This window comes from Doryrhamphus excisus, linkage group LG18 (assembly GCF_037039965.1).
Source record: "Doryrhamphus excisus strain RoL-2023G ecotype Guam linkage group LG18, RoL_Dexc_Guam_v1.1, whole genome shotgun sequence".
NCBI lineage: Eukaryota > Metazoa > Chordata > Actinopteri > Syngnathiformes > Syngnathidae > Doryrhamphus > Doryrhamphus excisus.
In genome coordinates this window covers 8,902,564-8,919,008 of record NC_136374.1, presented here as the reverse complement: position 1 = coordinate 8,919,008, position 16,445 = coordinate 8,902,564, and the positions used below count along the sequence as shown (strand labels likewise).

The following is a 16,445-nucleotide window of genomic DNA, read 5'->3' as shown; positions in this document are numbered from 1 at the left end:
AAAAACACTATTGAATTAACTGGAAAATGGTGTCTTTATTCTGTCTCGTTGCTGCATCTTGTCTTTGGGAAAACTCACATCAAGAATCTTGTTTTCAATGAAACTTTCAGACTTTTGTTTAGTGCTGCAGTGACACTTGTGTCCCTCTGACAGAGACTTGGGGTCAAAGGTGACAGTTTCCAATGAGAAAATAAACACTGGCACTCTGGATATGAAATGTGTGCCTCTCCACTCTTAATTGATGCAATAACACGGTCACACAGCTTCTTGTCGTTTCCGTGGAGGACCTAAGGAAGCTCAAATGATGTCTGAAGCTGTTTAGGAATGAAGTCTGGAAAGAAAATCAAGAGAGTAAAGAAGGGGGGCGGGCTACGATGAGAGAAAGGATAGGAGGGGGCAGACGGAGGGGAAAAAGAGAGGTACGGTGGGTGGGAAGGATGGAATGCAAGCGAGGGAGGAAGGGGAGCTGAAAGTGAGGAGATGTGTGGCTAACGGAGCGCGACACAGCAGGGTTAACGCTATAGCCGAGACCATGTGACACATCGGCAGTGGAATAACACAAGCTATGACATCACTGCGAGGTAACAGATGGGTGTGATGATGTGATCCAATGTGATCCAATCTTAAGAATCAAGGATATATTTGGAAGGTCTCATCTTGTGGTCTTATTTAACACTCTTCTGTTTAATGTGAAGATAAAAGTGGTACTTTGTTCTGACTTTATTTGGTTAACTTTTGGTTACTTTTTACACTTGTATGACAGCTACTTAACAGAAATCTTTCCCAGCGTCCAAAATCCTTAAGTGAGACTTGAGTACATGTCTTTCTTTTTTATGTGAATTCTACATATTGGGAAAAACTGCTAGCACGACTCAGCTAATAATGCAATGTAATGGGGTTCACCTATTTCACCTACTATAAAGCCCTCTTGAAAACTGTCCAATAGCATTTTGTCGTTTTATATACAGGCTTATTATTAAGACTTTTATGGAAATCCAAGAAAATAGAGCTGGAATATGTGCGGATTCTGGAAGATTTTGTGCCAGTTATTGTGTGGAGCTGCTCTATAGGAGTCCACAACCCAATACAAAGAGCCAAAAATTTGCATAATAGGTCCCCTATAAATAAAAAACATTCATTATAAATACTGGAGATATATACAAAGTACAAATTAAATGAAATAGCAATTAATTACCTGTATCTGGAAACTTGCCATGTTTTATTTAAATAAATTTTAATATAATTAATGTAATTAAATTGTAATTAAATTTCCAGTAGTAGGTAATAAATACAATAACAGTCTTTCCTTTGTAATAGTAATTTGGTAATTAAATTAAAAAAATGTAAAAAAAAAAAAATCAAAAATACAAAAAATAAAATTAGAATACCTTTGCAAAAAAGTTCTTTGACATCAATGAGACAAAACCTGGATAACATAAAAATAGATAAAAAAAAAACATATAAGAATAACTGGTGTATGAGGATTGTTTTTAAATGTACTTTTAAATTGGATCCTGTGAAAACAGTGTGATGCTCTTAAGTGCTGTTTGTGAAGTTTATGTGGGTTTTTGTTGTTTTCGCAGGACGAGAGGCACATCAGCTATGGTGGTGCATCATACTGTTTACCTGGTGTGTAGTCCACCATATAAAAACACCAGTGAGCTTAGCGTGCTTATAGAAGCGTAGACATAACCTATAGCAGATTGTAGAGCAGACTGCCTCCAGACACTAAAAACTGATATTAGGTCTCTAGTCTATGGATGCATAATTGCTAGTCAGCCATCCTGACACTTTGATCCTAAAGCTGCAAGGTTTACAGGACCACCATGTGCTTGCAAAAAGGAAAGCATTATAATTTTCAACTGACACAGTCAGACATGTAAATAGGAAATCAAGTGTAAACGACCAACTAAGATTAAGTCATTCAATCAAATAGTTTTTGGCATTGAGAAGTCTCCTGGTGCCCTACTGTCCAAGAAGTATGGAGACCAGGTACTTGCAGGTGTTTATAGCAGGATATTGCCATAATTGTTTATGCGCCACACTCAAGTATGAGCTCCATTAATGCCCCTCACCAACAAACTGCTGTGTAATTCTTAAACAAGCACACCGCTCCTTGGACGGGCCGAGTGGCAGGGAATAGAATCAGCGCTGCACCAGCTGCTCCTGCGTCCAATAAAGCGGTCCAGGGTGTCAAAGTTCAAAGCCCACAGGTCACAACCTGCCGAGGGGTGAGAAGACCTTGCAGAAATGATGCATCCAAAACTATCCACCTCCAACCTCTCTTGTTTTAAATTTAGCCTTTAACTTTTTGGTCCTGTTGTCTGAAAGTGTACATCAATTTATTGACTGTAAATTAAGTATCAGGTTCATATTTAATTCTTATTTGAGAGCATAATTCAAATCAAAGAGTTACTTAAGAAGAGTTAAGAGTTATTTAGCTACACAAGCGAAGCTAAATAATAGAAACACCGCCAGTGCAATGTTGTGGTTTCGCTCAGCCACCCAAAATATTTGTGCTTTAGAGCAAACCTGTCGAGGCAAACACCATCGGTTTTACTGGCCCTGATTTCTTCTTTTAAAAACCCAGATGAACACAGCACACGTATAGAAAAGATGCTTATTGAGTTCACGTTTAAGTTATGCCTGATGCTTGCTAAATTAAAAAGGAACCCAGATAACATGGCATGTATACACATTGTATCCAAATTGGGTTTTTAATATGTATATTTGAGCACTATTATTATCTAGCATTACCTTAATCCCCATGGGCCAGTGATGTGTAGGTTGTGACTGTAATACTCTAACACTCACGCCACCATGATGACATCACTGGTGGAGCAGGTGGATATTCGACACCTTCAGAGACGCTTGTCATCTTGGAGGTGTGCCTGGGGTCCATATCATGTCTGCTTCACAATGCCACATACTGTACATTCATGTTCCCTACTGCTGGCAGCACTCATGGACCCCCAGATCATGACCCTAGCACCACCATGCTTAACCGTAGGGAAGACACAATTATCATCCAGCTATACTTAATACAAGAATGGACGCATTCTATTCATCTATACCACTATAAAAGCTGTACACTGACTACACTTAAAAAATGTTCTGGTATTGTCCCTTGAGAAGATGTACTGTAATTAAAAATGGCTGCTCAGATGCTGTAGCTTCTTATTGATGCATGCATTTGCATTCATGTGATAATATGCTAAAATTGATTTATACAAACCGGGGGGCATGTGAGTGTGAATGGTTGTTTGTCTATATGTGCCCTGTGATTGGCTGGCAACCAGTCCAGGGTGTACCCCGCCTCTCGCCCTAAGACAGCTGGGATAGGCTCCAGCACCCCCCGCAACCATCGTGGGGAAAAGCGGTAGAAAATGAATGAATGAATGAAAACGGGGGAAAAATGGTTTCCAAACTTCTCATAGTGACGGCCACATGGGGTAAAATTAAAATACTGTGCATAATATATATTTTATGTATTGTTAAATTTGCTTTGCAGTTTTGCTGTTGATTTTCTTGTCATTTTTTCATAATGATGTGACTTTTTGCTAGGTTAATTGGCGACTCCAAATTGTCCATAGGTATGAATGTGAGTGTGAATGGTTGTTTGTCTATATGTGCCCTGTGATTGGCTGGTGACCAGTCCAGGGTTTAACCAGCCTCTCGCCCGAAGACAGCTGGGATAGGCTCCAGCACCCTCTGCAAGCCTCGTGAGGATAAGCAGTAGAAAATGAATGAATGAACATCATAACTCTTTCCATCTTTGCACCTTATATTCTTGGTTTTGCTACTGATATTGCCAAAATTATTGCTCTAAAACAATTACTCTTATAAATGTGGTTGTAATATTAAACATTTTTATATTAGTAATATGACTTTTTAGTAATACTGCTACTTTATTCTCATAAAAGTAAAGTTTTTTTTTCTTATTGTTGTTAGTGTTCTTGCTGCCGCGGGCTGCAAATGGCCCCCGGACCACACTTTGGACATCCCTCTTTTAGGATATTTAGAGAGGTGCTAAAGAAAAGAAGAAGCTAAAAGTGACACAAAAGTAGTATTATAATGGATATGAAAACATGATATACACTCTATACTGTTCCTATTACGAAGTAAATATTGATAGTAGGCAAAAGTATTGGAAGACACTTTATGAATAATCATATCGAATGAGAACGTGTTCCCAAACCTATGACACCTGTTGGAGCTCACTGAGGTGACGCAGTTCAACAACAAAACATCAGAGTGAGCCCAAATGAAGAGCTTTCTATGCTCCCTGCAGGAAATAAAGGGGGAGGTGAGAAGTAAGGGGCGGGGGGGGGGGGGGATCAGTGGCAGCACGTGGGGAAAGGAGTGGTCTAGGACTAAAGAGGGGGGGACCTGGCAGACACATGGGAGGGAAAATGGGCTCAGGTTTCAACCTCACTGGGGGTAATGGGCCGGCCCAATATTTGGGGAATATACGAAGAATCATTGAAGGCAACATAAAACTACCGCTTCTGGCCTCAAAGCGGCTGGTGCTGAGTTCTGTGTCGCAGGTCCGAGTCCTGCCGCCTTGTCGGATTTCCCCTCCTCGTCACAGCTTGGGAAAGGGTTCAAACTGTCTAATGGTCCGGCTTTGATTGATATTATTTGGGGGACACACACAGGGACACACACTAAACACTGAGCTGAGCTCCCTGCGCAGCCCTTCTTTCTTCCCTCCAGGGCCACTGCATGTCTAATATTTAGACATGTTCAGCTACCTGGATTCAAGGACCCTACTGCTACTAGCAGCCACCCAAGCGTGCCTATTAGCCGTTGTCAGATGTCAGGAGGACGACAACCGTGAGTACTTCACTTCTTATTCAGTCAAATTGTATGCTTTTTGCGCATGGAACTGCGCTTTTACGCACTGATTGGCAACCGTTTGCGGAATAAAACACAGGTGTGCGTAGCTTTTTTGGAAGCTACCATGAATAAAATGAATATTACTGATTTGACCACTATTTATTTTGTGGTATTAAACTTGGATGCACGTATGCGTGTGCGTAAAAAGTGATGGTGCATTCAGGTAATTCACCTTGAAGTTTTTCTAAGTTGGACTTGAACTCCCCCACCCATGGGTGCTTCCCCCCTCCCTCCTGTCAGAAGATGAACACCTGTGGGTGCTTTATGAGCACTGACAGGCGCTCCTTTTAACTGCACATTCACTTCATATAGACTGAGAGTGAAGTGGGGGTGGTAGTGGGCAAAAAAAAAAAAACAGTGAAGGTGGTCAGGCTCAAGGGGCTTTTGGTGAAAAGTGTTCACATTCCTTTGCTGTCAGAGGGCATCCAGGCGAATCCTAGCTTGTCTCCGTTGTGGGAAAGTGCATTAATATGTAATATTTGCATGGGAAATTGCAATATTTTGTAAATTTATTCTTATATAGCTTATTTCTATTTAGCATCCATTGGAAATTTGAGTTCCAGAAATTACCTTCCTTAAGTTTTCCATCTGCTTAAATGATTAAGCTGTGACAGCCAGCCTTTGTAACCAGTGCATACTGTTAATATGCTATATGCATGTATACTGTATATAAGATTAGACCAATTAAAGGTGCATCAATAGGGAGGATATTCTCAGCATAATAAAAGCCACAAAAGCCTTTGCGAGTCTCAGGTTACCCTCTCCAAAAGGAGTACAATGCACCCCCTTCTTTCCTCGGTGCTAACTAAGGCCAGACAGAGTGGTATGAAAGTTGTCTACTGCTCACTTAAGACCCTTTGAGACCCTTCGCAAAAGTCCCTGAATGCTGAATTCTAAGCAGACAGATGGAAAACAGTCCCGTTCTCAAGATGCACCTGGGAACACTTTATGGCTTTCATTTTTTTTTTTTTTAATACTCGTCTACTGAGCAAAAGCTGCCAACATGTGAGAGACGAGTCTTATTAGTACAGTCAGATTTCATAGTCAGGTGACCACTTTTCCATCTCTGGCAGCACCCAGGTGGGCTCCCAAAATGCACCTTGTGTTTGGACAAAAGTTAGTGAATTGCCGGCTCTGTGCGCCTCCAGAAAGGCCCTCATTCATGACTCCCAGGAGGCCTTCAGGTCACCTTCACCTGAGCGGCGTTCCAAGAGATAAACATGGCTACTGTACCTGAAAAGTGCCCCCCTCCCCTTCCCATCAACCCCATGCCCTCCCTCTCCTCTCCCCCTCTTTCCCTGCCATCAGTTCCACATCCCATGACAGCATCTCTTGTCAGCATGTCTGGAAAAAATCAACTCCAGCAAGCTGATTGTTGAATGTACAGTAGCTGCATTGAATGAAGCAACGCCCCCCCCCCCCCCCCCCTCCGGAGTGGTGCTCTGAATGCCAAGGCTGTCTCTTCAATAAATGTACACCAGCCCGATATTTTGGGTCTCTAGCAGTTGTTTCCTGTTAGGTTTAATGGTGTAATGTTACACTGCCACCTTGTGGTTACTGTAGAAGTTGCATTCTGTTAAATATGTAGTGTGAATGGCTGTGGAGCATCCTGGTTTGGTGGAGCACAAAATGAGTCATATTCTGGACAAATGTTGACTCTGTGTGTTGAATGTGTGTGTTAAGATGCTAGGAAGTTGTCTTATGACATATGGCATAAAAATATTCAGTATTATTAATATTTATGTATTTATTATATCAAATTTATAGTAGATTAGAATGCTCTGGATTATGTCAGGACCTTCTAGGATCATGTAGCCTGGTTCAAAATACAATGTCATAAAGCTGAAAAAAAACAATGAAAAGACAAATTAATGTAAACATAATCAGTATTGTCATTTTCTTGTAAATGTTATATTTATTATATCTAATTGATAGTACATTAAAATGCTTTGGATTTTGCTAGAAGCTCCTAAGAAACTGTAGAATACATTAGAATGCTCTGGAAGGTTTAGAAACTTCAGGTTCTGTAAAATGGTTTACAACGCTATAGGAGTCACTGCCATAATGTAATAACCATGAACCCTTTTTATATTATATTTATTCTAGCAAATGTACAGTGGATTAGAATGCTCTGGATTAAGTTAGAATGTTCTAAGATCCTATAGATCATCATTTGAAAAACTGCCATAATATAAAAAACGTGAAAATTAATATAAAATATTGGGTAATTTCATATATTTTTTTCAAATTTAATTTATTATATTACAGTGGTATTTTTATGAATGTTTTTCAATTATATTTTTGGATTGTGTTGGAACAGGGGTGTCCAAACTTTTTCCACTGAGGACCACATATTAAAAAATAATTATATTATACAGTTCAAGAATATATTTCAAGAAAACTTTAATCTCAGGTTTGTGATATAGGTAAAAAAATATTAATATGAACTTTGGTCTTTGCTCCCTTCTTCCCATATTTGCAGTTGATTTTTACATTTTCAAAATATTTCAACTTTTTTTATAAATGATCTTGGTAAATTTGCTTTTTGTAATATTATGACTTCATTCCCACAACATTAAAAATTCATTCTTATAATATTGTAATTTCTCCCCAACCTAATATTCCAGAAATTATATGATTTTGTTTAGTTTGTTTCTCTAAAATGGCATTATTTTTTCTTCTAATATGATGAGTTGATTCTGATAAAATTGCAACTTTTACGATTTTTTTACTTCATATTTTGACTTTATAATTACAGCTATTTTTTCTTTTATTTTGTTGTTTTTTTATCAAACTATTTCCACTTAGTTTGTGTAGATTTTCCTCTTGTAATTATGATTTTATTTTTTTATTTTTATTCTCACAAATGGTAATGTTGTTAACGTTCTGGTCTGATTTTGTGATTTTTGTAATTATTAGTATAGATTCAGCTTCAGAATCCCCTCCACATTCATGTGACAAAAGCCAGGTTTAAGTCATAAACATGCCTCATACACTTATTAAAAACATTTAAAGTACAAGATGTCTAGCTACTCACCGCTGATGAATGATAATGATACATGAACACATGGAATCGGAGTCATTGACGAATCCCTCATTTATGGCAGGTTCAAGACCCTACCATATTTATAAATGGATTACTTCCATAGTTATAGATTAGAAAATGTGTTTACAACCTTCTAAACACAGTTTGTAACTTATTAGAGTTCTCTAGACACCCTCTAGCACCCCTATAGTCACCTTTACACTCTTATTACCCAACATAGTAGGCATAATAAGAGAAAATAAGAGACATAAGACATAAATGAAACTTGTGCTCCTGTGTGTTACTGTACATGTGTTCCCAAGGGGAGCTGAGTGAGGGGCAGACAGGAAATGACATTGGGGGTTTCAACTTTACATGGGTAACAGCCGCAACAGTAAACCATCTTTTATTAGGGATAATTGTGAGGTCATTCAAACCTGCAATAAAAGCCTGTTGTTCCGCCAATCAAGTCCGGTGCTCGTGTGTCTCATCAAACATTAAAGTAACATGACTGACATCTAGTGGCCAGTGTAGTACTACATGTCATCTTTGAATGTGCATGAATGCCTTGCCTTATGTTTGTATTTGTGTTCATTTAGACATGTTTATGATTGAAAATCGTCATATTTTTGAGTGAAGGCATGGCATTTAAAGCAGAAAGTGGCCAGGTAAAACAGTATAAGTTCAACTCAATTATGGTGCGTTCAAAGACCACAGAATACAGTAAAGTGTGAAATGTCAATGCTTGATGAAACAATATTATCAGGAAAGCATAAAGACGTGAACATATAAGAATTGTGGTACATGTATGCGGTGCATTTCACCTGTATTATCACATATTTATAAATTATGACTGACTTAAGGTAAATCCAGCCATCCATTTTCCATGTCGCTTATCCATACTATTATTCTCACTCTTACTGGAGCCTCAGAAATTAAAGAAAATAAAAGAGACCCCCCCCCTCTCCATTTGAAATACTACAGTAACTAATAATATTTATTCATTTGACTGTACAGACTGAACTCTTGAGTACTATAAATTTGTACATGTTGGTAGGCAGCCTCTCACGATCCCCCAGTTCCCAGCTCCCCCGGGGGGGTGGGGGGGGGTGCTTTCTGCAGAAGACACAACTATTTTAGTAAGTCATATTTACAAGAGCCTGTTTAGGGAACTAAATATATCAAAATGGCCACCGCGTCCTTTCATATTTCAGAATACGGCCTGTAGTGGGAAAAAGTTTGGACACCCATGAACTATGTGATGATAAGCGGAGGTAGCAAAATATTTCTAAGGTTGTACCCGGTTTAAAAGGTTTATATTTCAATTTCCACTTTCTCATGCACTCCAAATTATTATATAGGTTGAATGAGTTTTCACATTTTTGTGAAATTTATCATTTTTCTGAGTATGGTTTTTGGTTACTTTTCTAATATTTATTGTTATTTCTAAAATAGGTTGTGTCCACATGAAAATATTATACATGATATTATGCTAACCTCGTTTCCCTTCCCCTCTGCATGGCACAGAGGAGGATGCATTTAGCTGTACACAAGATGGCGAGCGCTATAGCGACAAGGACGTGTGGAAGCCCGAGCCGTGTCGCATCTGCGTGTGCGACACCGGGACCGTTCTATGTGACGACATTGTCTGCGAGGAGCTCAGAGACTGCCCCAAACCTGAAATCCCATTCGGAGAGTGTTGCCCCATCTGCGCCGCTGACCCGGCTCCACCCATTGGTTGTAATTTATTTATCTCACACTTATATAAATAAATTACCCTGCATGTTGTTTGTTTTGGTGGTGGGAATACAACACGACAGGAGGTCCTCTTGTCTACGTACGAGTTCCGTACGAAGTCGTAACTAACTTCATTCATTCATTCATTTTCTACCGCTTTTTCCTCACGATGGTCGCGGGGGTTGCTGGAGCCTATCCCAGCTGTCTTCCGGCGAGAGGCGGGGTACACCCTGGACTGGTCGCCAGCCAATCACAGGGCACATATAGACAAACAACCATTCACACTCACATTCATACCTACGGACAATTTGGAGTCACCAATTAACCTAGCATGTTTTTGGAATGTGGGAGGAAACCGGAGTACCCGGAAAAAAACACATGCATGCACGGGGAGAACATGCAAACTCCACACAGAGATGGCCGAGGGTGGAATTGAACCCTGGTCTCCTTGCTGTGAGGTCTGCGCGCGAAACCACTAGACCACTGTGCCGCCCGTTGTAACTAAATGATGAATTAATGAAATACAAGAAAAAAGACACAATGAGAGACAGCTTTAGTTATCACTGTCCATTTTATAGAAGAAGATCCTTTCACAAGTTCAAGAATAACATATATATATGCGTTTATCCACTTTATGAACATTTAACCATGCTTAATTTCACTTCACTTTCAATTTTCTTTATGCACAGACATTAAAAAGAGGCAAAAATTAACTAAAAAGTAATAAAATCTGGGTTTCCCACCTACATATTTTGGTTGTTTTTGTCTTTGGGAGTGCGTCTTAACCACGGAACGTCGTAACACGAGGACCACCTGTATCGTTCTTTGTTTCTGCCCCAAAACAAACACATGATCCAATCAAGCAACAGTGACACAGTTCAGCAGATTCCACTGCAATGCTTCCCTACATTTTTTTTTCTTTTAGTTTTTCCACAGCAGTAGGCTCACCTTGGCCCCACCTTGCTTGAAATAGTCTTTCCTGTAGTCTGAGCCCGGTGAAAGCATGTGGGAGTCATTAAGGAAATACTTAAGTCAAGGAGACACGGCTTCACATTTCTACTCCATAATCTATCTTGTGCAGTTATGCACATGTGATGTGGCGGCCATAATTGTGATAGACTCAATCAATGACCTTTTATATATAAATATTTTTTCAAAAGCTGCTGTTGGAAGAAAAAAGTCAAATAATTGGGGTGGCATGAGTGAAATCTAGAGTGTCACTTTCTGCAGTGCATGCCTGTTTCAGTGATTGCTTTTATATTTTTCATCAATATGCCTATTAACGCTTTGTTATGCATTGTATTTAGAAAGTAGGCTCAGGTGCAGCCATGGTTAAATACTGCTGGGAACTGATTAGAAGTCATTGAACGTGATCTTTCCATGTTATTTGACTTCTAAAGTGCAGTAGTTTGCCTTTTTCATTGACTAGAATTGAATATTTCAGAACTCCGTCCAATGAAAAGCATGTTATTCTAGTTACAGTACCAGTTAAAAGTTTAGAGATAGCTTCTTGTTCAATAACATTTGACTCTTCACTGCTCCTGAATCTGCAATTTATGTCATTTATATGTTTGGGATTTGGAAAAGTAGATTTTTAAGTAACAAAATGAACAGAAATATGCTTTCTTAATTTTATTATATAATACACATCATTGTTACACAAATTTGGAGACACTTTCTCATTCAATTCCATAGGAAAGTCTGTCTAAACCAGGGGTCGGCAACCTTTACTATGAAAAGAGCCATTTTACCCAATGCCCACTGAAGAAAAATAGCCTGGAGCCGCAAAACATATAGTATGTTTAAAACAACATTGGAGGGAATTTGGGGGTATCAAAGTAGTTCAGATAAGAAAAGACGAGTTGGAGTACTCTTGCTAGTTTTGGAGATAAACTTACATAAATGTATGTGTAAACTACTGTAAACGTAAAAACAAGTTCCCATGCCGCTGTTTTTAAATTATCTCGAATTTATTTTTTAGATTTGTAGGTAAGTATTACTTGTTTTTCTTCATGTACTGAACTGGATAGCAGTCAGAACTCACTCAGGATGCATTCATGGTCTCAGACAAAGTTGGATTTTTTAAAACTCATTACAAAAGACGTGCATTTTCCCCACTCGGGTGTTAAAAATATTCAAGCATCGCAAAGGGAGCCACAATAAAGAGGCTGAAGAGCCACATGCGGCTCTGGAGCCGCAGGTTGCTGACCCCTGGTCTAAACCTATGATAATTACTGCATGGTACTGTTTGTCTCTGTGTATATATTGTAAAAAATATATATTTTGAAATAAAAACATTATCATCTCCAAAAATATGTTATATGCCAAACTTTTTTAAATAATATGCATTGGGGTGAAGCACAGGGAAACTTTTGATTGGTGCTGTTTTGTACTGCAAATGTATATTTCTTGTTGAGATTTGGATACAAATATTTACATAACAAAATTAGGATATTCACATGTTATTTGCCTAACATTGTTATAAAATATAAATTAGTAGGGAGCTCACAAGACGATACACAAGATTTGAATCAATAAGAATGAGACAAGATTTTAAAGAAAAACTCAAATATATTGTAATCTGCTAATTTATTTTCTACTAATTACACTCTGTGTGTATTGTACCGGCCCCCGCCTCCACCCACTGAGACAAAGAATTGTATTTTTCTCTGGAACAAACACATCAAGAAGCTGAAACCAATGCACAGAGTGAACTTTTCTACTCCCTGTGTGGAGGCTAAAGAAAAAAGGAAATATACTCTAATGAGGGCGGTAAAATTATCAAGTTGATTTTTTTGAATTTATAGTATGATTATTAATTATTTATTTATTTAGTGACCAAGAGAAATCTTGTCATATATTAATCTTGTGATACTCCATGCATGCTTTTGCAGTGATGCAAAAGTTTGGAGACACTTTTGCACTCAAAAGCATAGGCATATAAACTTTTGACTGACTGTATATGCAATGTGCACACTTGTACAGTACATGCTTTTCATTGGACAGTGCCGATATTAGAGTTATTATGTATCAGCGCTGCAAGAGACATACTGTAGAAGTTCTATCTTAACATTAACAAGTTATTGATATATACAGTAGATATCATTTGTAAAATGTAGTTTTGCTAACCACCTGCTGCTAAGTAGCTGCTTTGCTTCTGCTTTAAAGCCCCAACAATAAAGATGGAGTCAGCAACATCCTCATGGGCCATTACGTCTTGAAAGTAGCGTGATTTAAAATACAGGTTTATAATATTGTATTTATAATATTAGTATGTCTTGTGTTACTGTATTTATTGTGTTATCTTGTTTTCTAACTCTGTGTCTTATCTCCGCTGCTGGGCCACGTCACAGGAACACCTGGAGCTAAGGTGAGTTATGTGTGAAGGACCATGAAGGACCTTGAACACCTGTAACTCAAGCCGCGTTTGCCAAACTCATATGTCATTCTTCACGGATTTAGTCTTCTAGTTGTCACTCGTTATTTTCCACATGGCATCTTTATGTAGTTCATAATTCTGTAGTACATATGCACGATGAATGGCCCCACTACAAGGCAATCAATACAGGATAAAGTACTAGGACCTTTCCACTGAAACGGTGCCAACTCTCAAAATAAACTTGTATCAACTCAGAATCTGACAATACACTCCTTAAAATGTATTATTAATTATACAAGCTTCTCTCAGGCAACTTTATTTTATTTTTGTACGACTTTCCGAAGCTGAGATGACTCATTTAAATAACAGGGCTGAAAGCAACAGGAGTTTTTAGCAGATAATTAACAAATACATTAAATCAAATACATTAAATATAACCATGTGGCTTTTATGCTAATAGCATGTTGACACTAAGCGCATTACTGTAGACCATGTAACTTGGAAGATATACCAAATATTTCACCAAGAGTCGAATGTGTAACAAGTAACAGGACTGCAAAAACCCATGGACAAGACGTACAGTAAATGTGAATTTTAACTACATTGTAAATAAACTTAATAGAAATATATTAAAAGAAATATGAAAAAAAATAAAAATTATAAAATTTTATTAAATTTAAATTATTAAATTATTAAAATTATTAAATTATTAAAAAGGCTTTTTAAAATTATTTTATTTATGCATGTTTCCCTCAGGATGCAAATGGGATAATAACTACATATAATGTTATACAAGATACAAGAACTGTATTTACGTTTTTTTTATGAATTTCATGTGAAAATGTCATCAATTGTCTTGACATGTTGACAAGTAATACTACATTACTGCTAGTACCGAGAGTACTAAATAATGCTACTGAATTATATATATTATATGTACTGTGCATAATACAGCATACAGCAATAATAAAACAGCATAATAGGTATTGTAATAAATATTTTTATATGATTGATTTTTTACAGCCTTTTTCAGTCACTTAACTCATTCAATCCCAGTCATTTTTTCAAAAGAAAACACCTTCAGTAATTTGAGATTATTCTGACTGATCTTTCAAGGCATACAGAATATTGCGGTCTATGCTTATATAAATATGGAATATACCAAAAGAAAGATTAGACTCTCGTCTTTCTACCTTTTTCCATTTTGTAGTACTCAGCAGTAGAATATAGGTAAGTTTCAGGAACAGATATATTTCAAGCATAATTTTGTCTTTGACACAAATATTTTTAGTGTTATGACAACAATATCTAAGCAACTATACCAACATAAACAACCCAAATATGGTTGCTGTACATCAAAATAATGATTAATTTATTCACAAATATAAGACCATGAACATACCATGAACCATGCTAGCTCACTTCCTCCTTCCTGTCATTCTGTTCACACGATTCCTGCCGAGCTTTTGTCCAATGCACTTCTCCCACCTTGTGGCCGTTTCCATTGCTTAAAATTGCTCTGAAGTGAAATCCATTAGTGGAGAGTTGCATCATTTTGTCTTTTGCACACACAAAAAAGATAAAAATTGTGTGAACAACTTATTGGGATAACTTTGTCTTTGGTATTGAATGAGTTAAGGGTTGAGCTACATCACTTTTCGTTTTCGTGGTAAAGACGAAGTATAGTGGAATCACAGCCTTACGGTTTATTTAAGGTGCAGAGACAATGCACCGCCTATTACTGGAGGCATGGCATTTATTAGAGCAGAGGACACTTTTTTAAAGGAAATACACAAAAAGTACATATAATGTATGTGCAGGAATGACATGGATTATCTTGTTATTGATGGTTATTGCTTTGCTTTCCCTCGCAGGGCCAAAAAGGCGAACCCGGAGATATTACTGATGTAAGTAAACATTCATTCTTTATACTCATACCATAATATGAAATACTATAAACTGTGTCAGCCTCCATAGGTTGCTAGCTGCTACTTAAGAACCTACAGAAGCCGTCTGGAAATGCTTTGCCCCTCTGAGTGCTTGCATGTTTGCAGCTGCAAATAAACCAGGGATTGTTTATCCTATCTCTCTTTAAATGCGTTCCCTTTTGAAGAGGGTAGCAATTAACGCTCTGATGAAAGAGTCCTGCGCAAATGCATCTGGAAAGAATGACGTACAGTTTGTGTCTGTATAAGAAACATCATATATGCTAATTGATGTTTTTGTCCTGCAGGTTGTAGGACCAAGAGGACCATCTGGCCCAATGGTACCTCCATTCATACCTTTCCATTCAAAGATGTGAGAGTATATTTCTTCATCTAACTAACTCCTCTTTGGCTTGCTCACTCAGGGCCCACCAGGAGAGCAGGGACCCCGAGGACCAAGAGGAGAAAAGGGAGAGAGGGTCAGTTTGCTCCACTCTTGACTTAAATAAATATTGGAAAATAAATATCTACAGTGCATGCCATTGATTGGCGTTAAAGTGGTATGGGTGAGGGTTGCAGAATGGCAGCTTTCATCTGAGCGGCCATGTGTGGTCTGCCAGGCTTGTTTAACAAGATGCGGTCCGGTTAATGTAAACCTCATAGTGGGAATTTGATCACAGCATCAATGCCGCATGTTTGTGGCAATGTGGACAAAACACAATGGCTTTGTTACAAAGGTGAAGGATCCTCTCAGCGCATTCTTGAGATATGTCACCACATGCGTTAGACGAGTCTGACCTCATGAATCATCATCATCTGAAACCGTCAATTATCACCTCAAGTATAATATTTAAACATTTCCTGTCACTCATGCAGCTGGAAAGTTAGACTTGAGAACACCAGAAGTTACGATCCACCGTCTTTATAGTATTCAATAGATCTCCACTTCCTGCTTGGGTTACGGTCATCAACCCAAAACACCTTCCTCACTTACAGTGAAAAGTAGCACATGTGGAACACACGCAGTAATAAACATGCAGAACACAACTAGCATGCATAACCCACAAAACATGCTGGGTAAATTTGATGAGTTGTCATAGTTATGGGGATTAAAAGCTCAAAAGGGCAGAATTTTTTGTAAATAAAAAAAAGATTTAAAAAAATTGTGAATATTTCCCAAGATCCACTGTATTATCAAATAAGTACGAGTGGAAAATTCTACATTTTCACTTTATAATTTGCACATAGGCTGCACGGTGGACAAGTGGTTAGGTTAGGAGACACGGGTTCGATTCCACCCTGTTGGCATCTCTGTGTGGAGTTTGCATGTTCTCCCCGTGCATGCGTAGGTTTTCTCCGGGTACTCCCACATTCCAAAAAAACATGCTAGGTTAATTAGCGACTCCAAATTGTCCTTAGGTATGAATGTGAGTGTGAATGGTTGTTTGTCTATATGTGCCCTGTGATTGGCTGGCCACCA

The 16,445-nt window shown here is 38.2% G+C and overlaps 1 protein-coding gene across 3 annotated transcripts in view; it reads left to right on the top strand.

The window, feature by feature from the left end:
• Positions 1–4,444: 4,444 nt before the first annotated feature.
• The window catches only part of col2a1b (collagen, type II, alpha 1b), a 44,643-nt gene continuing 32,642 nt past the window's right edge, over positions 4,445–16,445 (top strand). Inside the window, exons 1-7 of one of the 3 annotated variants that reach the window (XM_058055223.2) lie at positions 4,446–4,619; positions 4,717–4,836; positions 9,452–9,661; positions 13,015–13,031; positions 14,915–14,947; positions 15,274–15,306; positions 15,391–15,444. In XM_058055223.2, coding sequence (XP_057911206.2) covers positions 4,743–4,836; positions 9,452–9,661; positions 13,015–13,031; positions 14,915–14,947; positions 15,274–15,306; positions 15,391–15,444 — 441 coding nt within the window. In that variant the 5' untranslated portion in view covers positions 4,446–4,619; positions 4,717–4,742. Of the gene's footprint in view, positions 4,837–9,451; positions 9,662–13,014; positions 13,032–14,914; positions 14,948–15,273; positions 15,307–15,390; positions 15,445–16,445 lie in introns of all 3 variants that reach the window. The other 2 variants (XM_078798358.1, XM_058055224.2) reach the window with 2 other exon arrangements.